At 45.9% G+C, this 17038-nt stretch overlaps 1 protein-coding gene across 1 annotated transcript; it reads left to right on the top strand.

The window, feature by feature from the left end:
* The first annotated feature begins 1039 nt into the window (after window positions 1-1039).
* On the top strand, window positions 1040-4364 carry LOC124705953 (wall-associated receptor kinase 2-like). Its single transcript, XM_047237637.1, has 3 exons — window positions 1040-1946; window positions 2225-2386; window positions 3376-4364. The coding sequence occupies exons 1-3, from the start codon at window positions 1040-1042 to the stop codon at window positions 4362-4364; spliced, it is 2058 nt and encodes a 685-aa protein (XP_047093593.1).
* The last annotated feature ends 12674 nt before the right edge of the window (window positions 4365-17038 follow it).

The raw sequence follows: 17038 nt of genomic DNA, 5'->3' as shown, positions 1-17038 counted from the left end.
CCCCGACTAGAACTATGCTGACGATGCTACACCGACGGTCACCGTCGGCACAGCCTCTACCGACAAACTTCCGTGCTGTGCCGACGGCTGGCGGCCGTCGGCAGACTCCAGCTCTCCCGTAGTGATATGCCATCTACCAATCTTAAAAAATAGAACCATTTTTACATAATTCAGAGCTAGTAAATAAATAATACAAACATAATATAAAGTAATATGAGAGAGAAAAAAATAAAAAATAAAATCATATGCCGAGGTTGGCCGTTGGCATAGGAGGGAGATGGTCTATGCCGAGGGAGGCCCTCGGCGTCTTGGTTGACGCCGTAAACGCGCCGGCATGGCACGGGTGGGAGGGGAGGCCAGCCTGGTGCTACGCCGAGGGCCAGGTAGACGCCGAGGGCTGCCCTCGGCGTAGCCTCCTCTACGCCGATGGCCCACCTACGCCGACGGTTGCGTTTCGGAGCTGCTCCGTCGAGGCCGTACGCCGACGGCCCCGACATTTGGCCGTCGGCGTATAGCCTGACCCTCGGCGTATACTCCCATGCATTCCTGTAGTGCTGAGATAGCCGAAGAGGGGAAAATGAACAGAACAAAAAAAAAGGACCCTCGGCACTCAAAGACATGGATTATAGTGTTCGACCATATGGGCTCGGCCAAGAATTGCTGGAATCTTTGTTCGGTACAGCATCAGAGAAAGCAAAGTCGTTGGAAATTATTAAAATTCAAACAGGTGATGAACCGATGCAGTCTTGGCTCGGCACACCTATCATGGTCGCCTCGTTGGCTGGAGGCTTTGTTTAACCTTGTATGTTGTTTGCTTGTTGCCCTTGGTTTTCCTCGGGATGGAGATGGCACAGCTGGAGACAGTATACGCATAGTATTAGTTAATATGACCCACTAAAGTCTTACTCCTGAGAGTATTGAAGTATTTACATGACCAATAAATAGTTCGATCTAACGACCTTTGGAAATCGATCGTTGGACTATATAAGATAGGCAGGTGACCACTTAGGGCGTTCATAGGCACTAGCCGGTCTAATCAATGTCGACCCCGTTCTTGCTTCCCGTTCTGCTACTGGCGGCAGCGGCAGCCACCACCACCAAGACGGTCGAGAGCCTCGCCGTGGCTCCTGGATGCCAGCCGAGCTGCGGCGGCGTTGACATCCCCTACCCCTTCGGCATCGGCAGCGGCTGCTCCCGCAAGGGCTTCGAGATCGACTGCATCAACAACGGCCCTGTGCTCGCCAACACCTCTTTCGAGGTGGTACAACTTTCAGTGGATCCTGCAGAGTTGCTGGTGAGACTCCCCGTCGGGTTTAAGTGCTACAACGCCTCCGATCCAAGCAGCTATGAGGACTCTAGCTATGGTGAGACATTAATAAACAAGGAAGGCGTGTACCGCATCTCCAACACCCACAACATGGTCGTCGTCCTCGGCTGTAACACCTTTGCACAGGCGGCGAGCACCCAGACCGACGGCACCAACTACCCCTATGCCTACTACACGGGGTGCATGTCCTACTGCAACAACTCGGCGAGCGCCCAGGACGGCCAGTGCGCCGGCGTCGGGTGCTGCCATGTCGACATCCCGCCGGGACTCACTGACAACTACTTCAAGTTCACGACCTACGACCACTCCGGCATGATGGACTACAGCCCATGCGACTATGGCTTCCTCGTCGACAGGACCAGCTACACCTTCAAGCGCTCCGACCTCCTCAGAGACCCAAACCGGACCTCTCTGGTGTGGCTAGACTGGGCAATCCGCGACAACGTCACTGTCTCCGGCGACATACTATCGTGCACCGAAGCGGCCAAGACCACCACCCCGAAGTACGCCTGCGTGAGCGATCACAGTAAGTGCGTTAACAGCATCAATGGGCCTGGCTACAACTGCAGCTGCTCCGATGGCTATGAGGGCAACGCCTACGTTGTCAACGGATGCACCAGTAAGTATTACTACTCCATTTAAACCTTTCTCGACTTCTCATGATTTTTCAGTCACTCCATATTTTAACACTTTATTCTTGTATGAAATATGCATCACGTACAAAATTATCTGAACTATTTGTTACTATCGTCCATATATATGAAGAGTTTGTGTGTTCATCAGTCGTCAAATAGTAGAGAAGTCTGATGAAGGTTTTCTAATACAAATTACGTCATGCCTAGAACTATGATTTTCTTCAATGTCCTAATGATAGTTTTGTGAATTTGTGTGACACAGATATAAATGAATGTGCAAATTCAACCAAGTATCCATGCAAAGGTGAATGCGAGGACATCGAAGGATCTTACCGATGTACATGTCCTTCAGGTTACCGAAGCGATGACGCGACGATCATACCATGTACTCGAAAGTTCCCACTAGTTGCACAGGTTTGCATAGGTAACCTCAGACAACTTACTTCTCTATGTGTAGATTTTGCTGACTACTAAATATTAATGTATTTTGTATACCCACTCCATGTTTGTAAATGTATATATACATTAATTGTTTCCTAAATATTAATACAGAGGGGCTAGATATATATACATTAATTGTTTGTGCTGTGTAATCTTATGCCCCTCTGTATTTTGTATAACCACTCCGTGTTTGTAAACAAGGTCCAAGGATCTGTCACCTTCTTAACCTTTTTAAAACTGAAGCCCAACTAACATCTGTCAATCATTGGTTGAGATTTAAATCTTATCTTACCTAATGTGAGGTAATCTGGAACATCTTAAAAAAACACAGGAATGCAAAGGTATGCTTTGGTTGACATAAAATTTATATTCATTTGTCAAATTATTAGCCAAAGTTAGACTCAAAATATGAAATAACCTTGTATACAAAGAAAAAGGGGGAGTGTTTCAAACCCTCTTAGAGTCTACCTGATTGTGGGTGGGTTATGTGTAGAAGGAGAGAGGAGTTACGAAGATTGACCTAAATTAAACAATGTTTTAGTCACCGGATAACAATACCTTACATCATGTAGAATCGGAAATGTGTTGTACATTCAATTTCGGTAACTTCCTACTACCTCTGTACCAAAGCATATAAGTTTAGTCAAGAGTCAAATCATGTGAAGTTTGACTATAAATACGGAGAAAAATATGAACATCTAATAAATTTAACAAGTACACCATGAAATTAAATTCAGCAGCCGGTCTATTGGTATGAATTTTGTATTCCAAATGTTCATACATTTTTCTATAAGCCTGGTCAAACATAGAGAACGTTGACTTTTGACAAAATTTATATGTCTTACAATTTCGAACGGAAGGAGTATTGTTTTTGTTAAGGTTTGCAACGCTTAAGATTAAGTTATTCTCTTTCATGGAGATATTAATAATAGCAAATTTCAGACAATGAAGTTTGTTTCTTTATCCATGTAGGTACAATAGGTGGTATTCTTGTCATCGCATTCATGGGATTTTTCATTATTATTCGAAAAGAGAGGCAGAAGACCAAAGAGTTTTATGAGAAAAATGGTGGTCTTACCTTAGAGAAGGCAAAAGTTATAAAGCTTTTCAAAAAGGAGGAGCTCAAGAAAATTTTGAAGAGTGGTAATATAATCGGAAAAGGTGGCTTTGGTGAAGTTTACAAGGGGCTTGTTGATAATGAACTTGTCGCAGTAAAAAAACCAATTCGTAGCAATGTGCTGGAGAGCACACAATTTGCAAATGAAGTCATCATCCAGTCTCAAGTCATCCACAAGAACATCGTTAAGCTCATAGGTTGTTGCTTAGAAGTGGATACCCCCATGCTAGTGTATGAGTTCATCCCCAAAGGAAGCCTAGATGACATTCTTCACAAGGGTGACAACAAGGTGCCTCTCAGTTTAGATGTGCGTCTAAGTATTATTAAAGAATCAGCACATGGTCTAGCTTATATGCATTCACAAGCCCACACCAAAATCCTGCACGGTGATGTTAAACCGGCAAATATACTCTTGAATGGCAATTTTGTCCCAAAGCTCTCAGACTTTGGCATATCAAGGTTGATTGCAATAGACAAGGACCACACTGCAAACGTCATCGGTGACATGACTTACATGGATCCAGTCTACCTACAGACAGGCCGACTGACCGAAAAAAGTGATGTATACAGTTTTGGGGTTGTCATCTTAGAAGTCATTAGTAGAAAGAAGGCTACTCACAGAGACAATAACAGCTTAGTGGCGAGTTTTCTTGAGTGTCACAAAGAAGGGAAGAAAGCAACTGAGTTGTTTGATCAGGAAATCGCAGCAACCGAAGATTTGCAGCTTCTTGACGCCCTGGCACGGATTGCTGTGGAATGTCTTAACATTGATGTGGATCAAAGACCATTAATGACAGATGTTGTGGCACGCCTTGCCACATTAAATAGATCGCATATGTTGTAAGTTGCTTTCCTGAGTTGAGTTTAAATAGCATGTGTGCCATGTCCAATAAGATAGGCAACTATCACTGTCTGAACCTTTATTGTATTTGCTATTGTGATAAGCTGGGAGGCCATCTTTAGTTCCAGAAAATTTGTAATATTATAGTGACTGATTCTGTTTTTTTATTTGAACAATTGTATTGATTAATTAATTAAATTTATGTGTGCTATTGTTTCGATCCGCTCTTTCTCATAGGAACCTCAACGTCATAATTAGTAAACAGACTATTCTAAGAAAATATCTACTGAAGAGCTCTAAAACCAGCTGCAATATTCTCAAGTATAGATTTCTTATACTTAAGAGTATGTTGTCAGCCAGTATTCCCTTTGATTATACACTAGAGTGATTTGCAAGGATATATTGTGTTATATATTGATCTAACGATGACAAAGTTTCTTTCTTTTGGCAAATTTATGTTGCAAATCGTAGGATCACGCTTAATTTGTTACACCACACATTAATTGATGAGTTTCTTTCAGATTTTTTCTCAAAACAGATGTGATGTGATGTTCTTGAACTGTAATTGCTGATGAGATGCATGATATGGCAGTGCACTTCGATGGCATTTAGTTCCGAGCCGCCCTTTTCAAAAAAAAAAAATCTGAGCAATTCTCAAGTTCAAGAATATGGACGTGGTTTCTGAGCGATAGATGGATATGACGGATGTATTTTCGAGGAGCCTTGGCATTGTTGCTTAATCATGGGTTTCCTGGGATAGAATATGAAGAGCCTCCACGTACTTTGATTTAATGGTTTAAGCAATATGCATTTTTTAGATAAAAGGCGTACATATGCCCGACTTTAAATTAATAAAGCCTGGAGAATTCAACACAACCACCAATACGAGTACAAGTGCTGCGGCATACAGCTTAGCCAAGTAAAACAGCAAAGGCTACGAGCGCCCTGAGAACAACAAAGAGCGATAAGAGGCACTAAGCTACTAAGACGGTAGGTAGCGAGGCTGGCAGCTATCTCCCCCTGGGATCGCCCTAGAGCACACTTCCAGAGAGGTCTCCGCCAAAACATCAGGGATTCCATCTTGTCGTGACATAGATCTCTCGCAGTTGATTGATCATCTAGCAAATCTCAACTTGGTCCCTAGTCTTGGAGTTTATACTCCACAGCTGCAAGAAAATCATAGTCTTAAATATAATAGCAGAAGGATGATTAAGCAATCTCATGGACTTGTCCCATTCCATGTCAACATGAAGAAAGAAGAAACTCAGTCATGATTCATGAAGCCTATTCGCATTAGAAGAAATTATGGTATCATAGGTTCCTGACAACTTCTTGAGACTTGGTATTGTTCTAGACGCCGATGGAGAAAAAGTCTTTCCATAAAAGAAAGAAGTGGAGGGAACGGCGGACGTCTACTGAAGCCAAGTGTTGTGGAAGAGTTCAATCATTTTCTGAACTTGACAGCTATGGTCCGGAGTTCTTTTTTTTTTCGAGAGTCTTGAAATGTTGGAAGTGGATTGGAGACGGTTGCCCTTTTTGATCTAGGAAGGAAATGATATTATGTGGCTTTACTCGCCAGGGCAAAAAATCACGAAGGGGAAAAGGGAACTTCAAGACTCACATGATTCGCAGTATTAATCAAACCAAATGCAATTCAAAATTACATACTAATAGTCAGGCTAAAGAGACATGATAAGCCATACAGGCGATACTGAATCAATGATGCTTACGATATTTGAAATCTCTTATGACTAGATCAACTAGCATGCAAGTACGTAGAGTGAACATTCAGTATAACATTTGTGTGGTAAAAGATGGCACAGTGGTCACCGATGACTGAACTTTTTTTTTTCGAAATGGGATTAAAACCCCGGCTTCTGCATCATGATGATGCACATAGCCTTTTATTAATAAGTTACGAATACAGAGTTTAAAACAAATCACGCATCGCCAAGAATTGATAGAAGTATCAACCAGCGAAAGAAAAGAAACAAAGTATGACTCATCAACGTAGCCGCCTATGATGCCGCCAGCCAGCCTGACACAAGATATCCTGAGCGACCATCTGGAGCCGTGTGCATCCAGAAGCCATAGCATCCCGCTGCTCCTTCGGTGACAGTAGAGCCCACAGCTGAACCCAATGTGACACCATATGGATAACCTGTAAAAAGTGAAAAGATTGTTTTTTTTCAAAATAATATCATTTCTGACCCTCTATATACCAACATAAGACAGAAACCCCAATACGAATGAATGCCTTAGATTGCCTATCAACTCCATTTAACCAATTACTGAACATATTCGTAATATTGGTTGGAGGTGGAAGGTCATACGTGAAATTAACCGTGCGCAAAAGAAGTTTAGCTAAAGGGCAATTTATGAATAGGTGTTCAACAGTCTCCTTTTTTCGATAAAGGGAATATATTAATATCAAGAAGATAGCAATTACACCCAGCCTCTGCAACAACGCACCACCCTAATGGCACTACGGATGCACACATTAAAAAAAAAAGGAAAAGAAAACTAAGAAACAAAACTCCCGCTACAGTATCTCGGGCCTAACAACAGCAATACATCCACCGCCATGACAACACCTGAATTACAGACTCTCCAAAAAACGACGCCTCCAAGAAGGGGACAGTGCTCAAACACCGTCGTCGCCCGATCAAAGATCTTAGGTTTTCACCCTGAAGATAGTCCCCGCTCTCAAAACAATGCCTCCACCAAGGTCACAACCAGTTAAGGTCAGACCTTGGGTTTTCACCCTGAAAGGTAGGACTCTGCGCTTCACCTGTGTTGTCGCCCCCACTTTCATACCGCTGATGTGAAGTCGAGACACCAAGCAAGCCCCTCAACAGTGCGGAGACTTGAACCTCCCTTAGCTAGTCCTCCCCTCCGGCCTTCATAAAATTCTCTTCTTCCGACTTTCATCATGGATCCATAGTCACTTGATGTCAACAGAGAAAAAGAGCTTCGCGCCGCTCCCTCCAGAACCAAACGGTCGGAATAAACGCATAGGTGCGCACGACCGAATACCTCCGATCCAGCAAACTCCAGGCAAAGCGCTGTTACATTCGCCAGCGGAGCCTTCCGGAACTCAACCCGCCGGCCAGATCACGAGTCCAGGCCTCCGGTAGGTCCTCCTCTTCATGCAAGAGAGGTCCTAGGACCGCCGCCTTTATTCAGGTCGGACCCCCACGTCGGCGACCATCCCGGGCTGGCCAACCCAATCCTCCACCGGCGACACCATCGCCGGCCTCCAAGCTCCTCCATCGCACCGCCGGATGGCGGTGATAGATCAAAGATCCACCACCCCCAACCACAGGCCGACCCTCTCCGGCGAAGAAGAGGCCACCTCCTCCGTCGAACCCAAGACTGCTGCCCCGGGCGCCCTCGTGTCGCGGAAGAAGCCCGAGATCGCCTCCACGCACCGACGAGAGGCGGAGGTGGATGGCATGGCGCAGACCGAGGGCCTGGCCGCCGCCCACCACCAGCCCCTGCCAGAGTGCTGCGGGAAGCCGACGGGAGGAGGGAGACCGCAGCGCCGCCCATCCCAACCGCGCCAGCCAGTCCGCGAGGGGACAGCCGACGGGAGGAGGGCCGCCGCCGGCGTCGCCCATCCCACGCGCGCCTACTCCGCCATGCCTCGAGGAGGTGGGATTCGGTCGCCGTTCTCCACGCAGCGACGAGGAAGGGCCCCCGCCGCCGCCACGTACGCCCTGAGGGACTTTACCCCGGCGGCGGCGGCAGCGGAGGGTGGGTGCGGGAGGGTGGTCCGTTCAACAGTCTCCTGATCTCCACAAAAAACAAATTTCGTACACCCATTCCACCGTCGTTTAGCTAAATTATCTTTGGTAAGAAAAACTTTATTACTCAAAAACCACACACAATAATTTATCTTAAGAGGAACTTTAACTTTCCATAAGTATTTTCTCAAAAAGGGGTGTGATCATTCATAAGATCCTCATACAATGATTTCACCGTAAACAAGCCAGTAGTTGTCAAACTCCAAACAAATCGATCATTCTCTCCATTTAAATTGACCATCATAAGTTTTTGTCATAACTGTAACCACAAAGTTCATTTGTTACCCACCAATAGCCGTCTAAAACTGATATTCAGAGGTGTTTGAGCTAACACATGAGCTACCGTTAGACTCTTGTGATGGACAATATTATAAAGATGGATATTGCTGGGCTAACGGTATTTTTCCTAACCATGTGTCTTCCCAAAAACGAGTAGATGCTCCATTACCAATTTTTAAAAATCCTCTAGTAAAAAAGTCATCCTTAACCACCAACAATCCTTTTTAGAAAGAAGAATCTGTAGGCTTAGCCTTCACCTCAGATAAGGTCTTTTGTCTTAGATATTTATCATGTAGCAATTCACCAATGACTGAACTTGAAGCTATTATTTGTTTTTCAGAGCTTGCTCGATACTTTATTTAACGAAATGAATAGCAGTATGGTTACAAATATTACCCTGTATATGCTCCGGAGCAAAAGGATAAGAAAATGAGTTCCAATGTGCAACCTCACTAACTCCAGCAGGCAAGAATGCGACCTCATACATAATGTTTTCAAAAGACGCACCAAAATTGCGCGTCTTCTTCATTAAGATAGAGATAATATAAGTACAAGAAACCCCAGAGGAGCTCAGATCACACGCGATCGAGCTACAGTCCACACACCGTCACACACACCACTACTACTCGATCTCTCCTACAAACCTCATACATAATGTCGGTCAGAATAGGGCTGAATACAGAACTGGGCAGGTGCTTCGGACTTCAGCCTATGAATCAGAGGCAGCTAAGAGTATCTCTAGTAGTGCTCGTATAAACACGAACCGAAAACATGGAGTTTGGTCTCCCGAATTTTTTAGTTTCGATGATTTTACTCGCGGCGCAGAACAGAAACCGAAAACGCGACCTGAAAAATGCAAATCAAAGAGAAATTTTTCTCCGATGAACCATGCGAAATGAAACAAAATTTTGCTCCGATCGAGCTACATTCAAACATAATTTATATATACGAATCAAAATATTAACTAAACCTACACCTGTGCGCTAATTTGATCTAAAATTGGCCCCGGGATTGTCACCAGGGCTCTACGCGCGGCGGAGGAGGAGAATTTTCGCGCTGGCGACCCCTATGCGATGACGACTGCGGACACCTCGAACGGCACCGCCTCCGCCGAGCTCCCGCAGGTGAGATCCGTCCCGTCTTCCTCATCGTCATCGCTATCACGCGCGGCCTACACGAGCCGGCGGGCGGGGCGTCGGCTTCCCCATCACGCGCCTCGGAGCACGGCGGCCGGTGCGAGAACCTGCGCGGCCACCTGCAGGGCGCCCACTTCCGCGATCTGTCGGAGCGCGCCCGCCTTGCGCGGTCCGCTTCCGACCGCACGCCCGGCGGACGTGCTTCCCTTGCGGGCTGAAAGCTGATCTGGTTTCAGCCAATTTGGCCCAGTACGTTCACGTGGTGTTTTGCTAAAGTCCAATCTACTCTATACCTAATAACAAAGTACGAAGCGTTTCCTTGATTTGGTTCGTTTCCTTGGTTTGGTTCGATACGTCTGTCCACACTTCTTCGTTTTGTTCGTGGGCCTAGAATCCGTTCTAGATAGTTTGAGGGTATCACTAGAAGTTTTTTATCTTCTATGATAGTCCTATGTACTGATGTATGAATGTATATATGTTGGGGAATGCATACATTTTTCACCGTTGCTTGTGTTTAGAGGTTAGGTTAGAGGTTAGGGATGGCCTGAGATGATAGAAACTATGTCCCACTTTTAGATGCATGACCATTAAAAACATGTTAATCAAAGAGGGGATAAACTAAAGGGGACCTTAAAACTTATAACAGTGGTTAGATTTTATGTCTTAGTAACTCTCTTTGACTTAGGATCAATCACTAGCAGTGTATTTGCTCTTACTCGGGGCTGCACTTACTTATGTCTCCTCAATAGACTATCTTTATAAAAGTTAGATGTGATAGTTGTGTTGATGCTTGACATGTTTTCTTAATTGACCCAATATGCACTAGTTTCTAGGCATGGGATTTTAATCATCGAGTTATTTTAGACGTATGCATCTAGGTGGTATAAAATATGTGCTTCACTAATTGTGACAACCAACACAAATGAAACAACCATATACCTCAATACAGCACGACACACAACACACAGGCAGTGGCGTCTTTAAACGCCACAGCCCGTCCGTGATCGACGCGCTCATGCTAGCATGGCCCAAAAAAAGAGGTCAAGGATAACTACGTTGGGAAAACTACAGAACCAACGCTTTTTCGATGAGCACATCACGATATATTGCACGTTCTCGTGCGAGGCCCTAAAATTGAAACGCCTCGGTGCATGAATGGAAGGCGCTAACATTATTCAGTGCAGTGATATGGATACGTGCGGCACAAATTTTTCCCACAATTACTTTCCCTATAGAGCCCCAAGCACTTAATTACAATTAGGGGTAACAAATTTATGGCCATTTAGAGTCAAATCATAATTTGAATTAGATCTATTATATCACAAATGTCATATTCAGCCTAACTACAAATTAAATCCTACTATTTAGGAAAAAAAAATCTCCTCACAGTTCCTTGAACAGATTCATCTTCTGCATGGCCACCAATCTGCGCAGCATCACGCAAGCGGCACAAGTTGGCGACCTCTTGACCGGTTGGCACGGCATCATATGAGTGGCACAAGTTGACGACCTGGTTTGCATATCAGGCACGTCGATGGAGGACTATGGCGCTGACGCGCCTTGAGCATATTGGGCGGTACCGTCCAAGGCCAAACTTCAAATCTTGAGCATAGGTACAAGTGGGGAAATATGTTAATGAGATCTGGTTCATAGAGGATAAAGTAGAGTGCTGCAAGATCTAGGGTTTGTTGCAACTTCTTTTTCGGAAGCTCATTCTCAAAGAACTCTAATGTTAAGCGTACTTGGCTTGGAACAATTTGAAGATGGGTGACTGACCGGGAAGTCGATCTAGAATGCGTACGAGCTAGAACAAAGTACGCACAAAACACAAATATTGATCTGTGGAGCCAGTCTAGAGATTCTAGAGGGTTGCTAGAGGTAATAGGTCCAACCATGGGTGGCTGGGGTGTTGCATTCGTATAGAGCGGACTACTGCGAGATCTAGATTCACTAGTGAAGTGAGGAGAGTATGGCGGCGTGTAGAAGTGTTTTGTGTAACTCTGTAATATATAGAAGTGTTGCAACATCTAGTCTTAGTATAATGGGCTCTTTTATTAGTGAGGTAATACAATGAGACTCGTTGCTTGCTCTTTAAGCCCGTTGCTAGCTCTTTTGGCCATTGATAAATAGATCAACAAATTATTCTAAAACAAAGGTGCCACCATGATGGCTGCCGATTTCACTCCGAAGAATAAGGCTTTTCAAAAGCTACTATATAGATATTATATGAAAATATATTTTATGATGTATATATCTAACTATATTGATTTTGTATTTTGCTAGTTAATGATTTTTAGCAAAGACTTGGCAAAACTTTATATGGTTTGACTTTTCGAAAATAATATAGGCTTTATTCAATGAAACACAGGTTGGGAGGCCTAGATGTTGCTGCATGATCTAGCCTAATTTTAACACGGAACCGTGTAATAAATTTAGCACGTGAGTGTTGTCGTCAGCGATGGTAGGCTATGCCTGTCAGCGAGACGAGATTCTGTAAGCTGTCCACGGTAAACATCAAATCCAATACATGACGTCATAATATATGCTCGAGCTCACCTAGCGCGGCATTAAATTTTGTCGGTCCATCCTACCACCAAGCACAGTATATTTATCCGCCTGTATGTGTTCTAGCATGGGAAATTTTTGTGTGTCGGCCTTGCTGGGCACCGGGAATGTCCATCAGACAAATTATTTTTGCAGGCCATCGCGCCTTGTGCCATTCAAAAAATCCGTCGGGTAAGGGGGCTTTTTTGTATTGCCTAGAATCGCATGCTCCCTCTAGTTACCTTAATCAAGCTCCACCTTGCATAAGCTTTATTTGCATCTTTATTTTGAGCACTTAGTTGTTTATTTTACCACTTTCTAGGTTTTTTTGCGAAAACTCTACCGATCTATTAATAGTCATCAACAGTAGTATAAATAGCACAAAAGTGATAAACTTTACAAATAGGTACTTGGACCACCTAGCTACAACTAATAACACTAGCACGAGTCGAAGGCGCGCCGATGTCCTCGCCCTTCCATGACCGGAGCCAGGCAAAGCTTGTCGTAGTACAGCTTGTTGTAGTACAAAGATGGGAGGTTGTCGTACTAAGGCCTCAAAAAACCAGAGCAACAACCATCGCCAATGATGAAATCGTAGATCAAATGAAACTAACATGAATCCACACAAACGAACATGAAAACCGACCGGGTTCTAGGAGATCCACTGGGCACACGACTCCACGTGCCCTCCGCCAGCGCTAGACGCACCACCGGAGCGACGATAGGGCGGGGAGGACCTTATTCTGACTTTAGGATGTAGCCGCCACCTCACCATTCCAAAAAAGACATTGAAAAATAACCTAAAAAGGGAACGAAAACTCCCGCTGACGAGGGGCCGTGGTTCGCCATACCTCCAAGGCCCCAAGGCCACAGGAGGTGGAGCAAACCAACGGCGCTGTCAGCAAGGAGTACAGAACCCTAGATTGGTTATGTAGCCGCTGCAAAATCACATGTCCTGGGCTCCTGGCTAAACGTACATATTTCTAGTTAGTAGTATCAACAAATCAAAACCTTCATATTTTACTTTATTGCATTGTATATATGGCTTTAGAGAATAGATAGATAAGCTTCAGCTCCTCATGGATTCAACAATCAAATACTTAGCCAATTGTGCTACAATGATTTTCCGTCCTTGGGGATTATCAGGGTACACTGAGATCCCTATGCCACTAGTGATGGCATACTGGTGGCGTACCCTAGTCCGGTACGCCACCACCCGTATGTTGGGGACCTGTGAGCTAGGGTTGTTGTGGGTATACTTTATGGGTATATCAACGACGTGGTATAGATCTGGCAAGCCTGGGTGGCCCACAGATGGTAATGGTGGCATATGGCCCATTGGGCGGCCTAGTTGATGTTGATAGAAGATGGATGAAGTTCAGCCCAGGAATAGGGGCCGGATCTCAACCGACCTATACAGGAGTCGGATCCGTGAAGGCCCATGAAGTATCCGGATCCACTACGGCGAGTAAGGAAAGGTGGATCCTTCACGTGCACGACAATGTAATATTCCGTAGTTAGGCATCGTGTATTCCGGCTAGGACTCTCCGTGTAAACCCTAGATCCGAGCGCCTTTATAAGTCGAATCCTGGGAGCCCTAGAGGCACAATCACAACTCATTGTAACAACGCGAAAGCGCCCAGATAATTCCAGACAAGCAATAGTAGGCCATGTCCTCGAGCAGGTGTTCCGAAGCTGGGTAAATCGCGTACCACCGTCCCGAGGACTTTCCGTCCTATGGCCCCTACTTTTTCGCCCCCTCGTGAGGATCCCTCCTCTGAGGCACCGTCGAATAGGCAACGACAGTTGGCGCCCACCGTGGGGCCAGCGGCATCTGGAGGCCGGAACCGGGAGGGTTCCGCCATGGGAGGCTACGACGAATCCATCGATGTGGGGCGTGTCCTTTACGCCGGGAACTTTCCGATCATCCCTCAGGACGAGTGCAGGATTCTGGCTAAAACCGACCCCATCAAGCTCTCCATCGTCCCAATCGGCGGCATCCACATCTTCATCAGCGAGACCGTCGATGTCGATGGAAACGACCTGGTAAGTCACGCTGACGTGACCGCCGCTAAGCAGGACGCAGTCGTGAAGATCCGATCTGAGACGCAGGAACTTCCTAAGGAAGATTCCGCCTTAGATCTAGAAATTTCAAAGCCCACCCAATCCGCCCCCGAGCAGGAAATTACGGTAGAAGACCAATACAGATCCGCCTGGGTCTCCCAAGTGCTAGAGAAGCAAAGGTGTCACTTCGTGCACTTCCTCGCACATACCGCCCCTCCTCAGAATGGAGCTGGACCCATGCAGGTGGAGGCTTCCGGAGACAGCGACGCTCCGGATCAGCAGGAGGCTGTCGGAGACAGCGACGCCCCGGATCAGCAAGAGGATGCCGTATGATACGTCTCCAACGTATCTATAATTTCTTATGTTCCATGCTAGTTTTATGACAGTATCTACATGTTTTGTTCACACTTTATGATGTTTTGATGCATTTTCCGGCACTAACCTATTAACAAGATGCCGAAGCGCCAGTTGCTGTTTTCTGCTGTTTTTAGTTTCAGAAATCCTACAAAGGAAATATTCTCGGAATTGGACGAAATCAACGCCTAGGGTCTTATTTTTCCACGAAGCTTCCAGAAGACCGAAGAGCATACGAAGTGGGGCCACGAGGGGCCGACACCATAGGGCGGCGCGGCCTGCATGGGGCCCGCGCCGGCCTATGGTGTGGGGCCCGTGTGCCCCCTCCAACGTTGCCCTTCCGCCTACTTATACTCTCCGTCGTGAAAACCCTATTACCGAGAGCCACGATACGGAAATACTTCCAGAGACGCCGCCGCCGCCAATCCCATCTCGCGGGATTGAGGAGATAGCCTCCGGCACCCTGCCGGATAGGGGAATCATCACCGGAGGGCTCTACATCACCATGCCCGCCTCCGGATTGATGCGTGAGTAGTTCATCCTTGGACTATGGGTCCATAGCAGTAGCTAGATGGTTGTCTTCTCCTCTTGTGCTATCATGTTTAGATCTTGTGAGCTGCCTAACATGATCAAGATCATCTATTTGTAATGCTACATGTTGTGTTTGGTGGAATCCGATGCATATAGAATACTATGTCAAGTTGATTATCAATCTATCATATATGTGTTGTTTATGTTCTTGCATGCTCTCCGTTGCTAGTAGAGGCTCTGGCCAAGTAGATACTTGTAACTCCAAGAGGGAGTATTTATGCTCGATAGTGGGTTCATGCCTCCATTGAATCCGGGACGGTGACGGAAAGTTCTAAGGTTGTGGATGTCTTGTTGCTACTAGGGATAAAACATCAATGTTTTGTCTAAGGATATTTGTGTTGATTACATTACGCACCATATACTTAATGCAATTGTCTGTTGTTTGCAACTTAATACTGGAAGGGTGCGGATGCTAACCTGAAGGTGGACTATTTAGGCATAGATGCATGCTGGATGGCGGTCTATGTTCTTTGTCGTAATGCCCTGATTAAATCTCGTAGTGATCATCATGATATGTATTGAATCTTTATTTGTCAATTGCCCACCTGTAATTTGTTCACCCAGCATGCTATTTATCTTATTGGAGAGACACCACTAGTGAACTGTGGACCCCGGTCCATTCTTTTACATCTGAAATACAATCTACTACAATCTTTGTTCTCTGTTGTTCTTTGCAAACAAACATCATTTTCCACACCATACGTTTAATCATTTGTTTGTTTTCAGCAAGCCGATGAGATTGACAACCTCACTGTTGTAGGAGAACGTAGCATAGAAAACAAAAATTTTCCTACGGCGAACACGCAATCCAAGCCAAGATGCAATCTAGAAGACGGTAGCAACGAGGGGATTATCGAGTCTCACCCTTGAAGAGATTCCAAAGCCTACAAGAGGAGGCTCTTGTTGCTGCGGTAGACGTTCACTTGCCGCTTGCAAAGCGCGTAGAAGATCTTGATCACGATCGGTTCCGGCGCCACGAACGGGCAGCACCTCACGTACTCGGTCACACGTTCGGTTGTTGATGAAGACGACGTCCACCTCCCGTTCCGGCGGGCAGCGGAAGTAGTAGCTCCTCTTGAATCCGACAGCACGGCACGGCGTGGTGTCGGTGGTGGTGATGAACTCCGGCGGAGCTTCGCTAAAGCTACGCGGGAGATATGGAGGAGAGGGGGGCGGCTAGGGTTTGGGAGGGGGTGGCCGGCCACTTCAATGGGGCGGCCAGCTTGTGGTCTTGGGGTGGCCGGCCCCCTCCCTTGGCCCCTCATTATATAGGTGGATCCCCAAGAGTTAGTCTCCAAGTCTTCGAATAAGACCCGAACGAAAAACCTTCCATATGTTGGGGAAACCTAGCCAAACTAGGAGTCCCACTAGAGGTGGGGTTTCCACCTCCCATATGGGAGGGTGGCCGGCCCCCTAAGGGGGAGTCCACTTGGGACTCCTCCCCCACTAGGGTTGGCCGGCCATGGAGGTGGAGTCCCATGTGGACTCCACCTTCCTTGGTGGTTTCTTCCGGACTTTTCTAGAACCTTCTAGAACCTTCCATAGAACCTTCCGAATCATTTTCAAACACATAAAATGACATCCTATATATGAATCTTATTCTCCGGACCATTCCGGAACTCCTCGTGATGTCCGGGATCTCATCCGGGACTCCGAACAAATATTCGAACTCCATTCCATATTCAAGTTCTACCATTTCAACATCCAACTTTAAGTGTGTCACCCTACGGTTCGCGAACTATGCGGACATGGTTGAGTACTCACTCCGACCAATAACCAATAGCGGGATCCGGAGATCCATAATGGCTCCCACATATTCAACGATGACTTTAGTGATCGAATGAACCATTCACATACGATACCAATTCCCTTTGTCACGCGATATTTTACTTGTCCAGAGGTT

The sequence above is a fragment of the Lolium rigidum genome, chromosome 4, assembly GCF_022539505.1.
Source record: "Lolium rigidum isolate FL_2022 chromosome 4, APGP_CSIRO_Lrig_0.1, whole genome shotgun sequence".
Classification (NCBI taxonomy): Eukaryota; Viridiplantae; Streptophyta; class Magnoliopsida; order Poales; family Poaceae; genus Lolium; species Lolium rigidum.
Note: the sequence above shows the minus strand (reverse complement) of the source record. Positions and strands in the feature narration are given on the sequence as shown.

Excerpts from the sequence above, each read along its gene's own strand:
- LOC124705953 (XM_047237637.1), top strand. The coding sequence starts at position 1,040 with ATGTCGACCCCGTTCTTGCTTCCCGTTCTGCTACTGGCGGCAGCGGCA. Across the intron at positions 1,947-2,224 it reads CGTTGTCAACGGATGCACCA|ATATAAATGAATGTGCAAAT; the intron begins GTAAGTATTACT and ends TGTGTGACACAG. Across the intron at positions 2,387-3,375 it reads AGTTGCACAGGTTTGCATAG|GTACAATAGGTGGTATTCTT; the intron begins GTAACCTCAGAC and ends TTATCCATGTAG.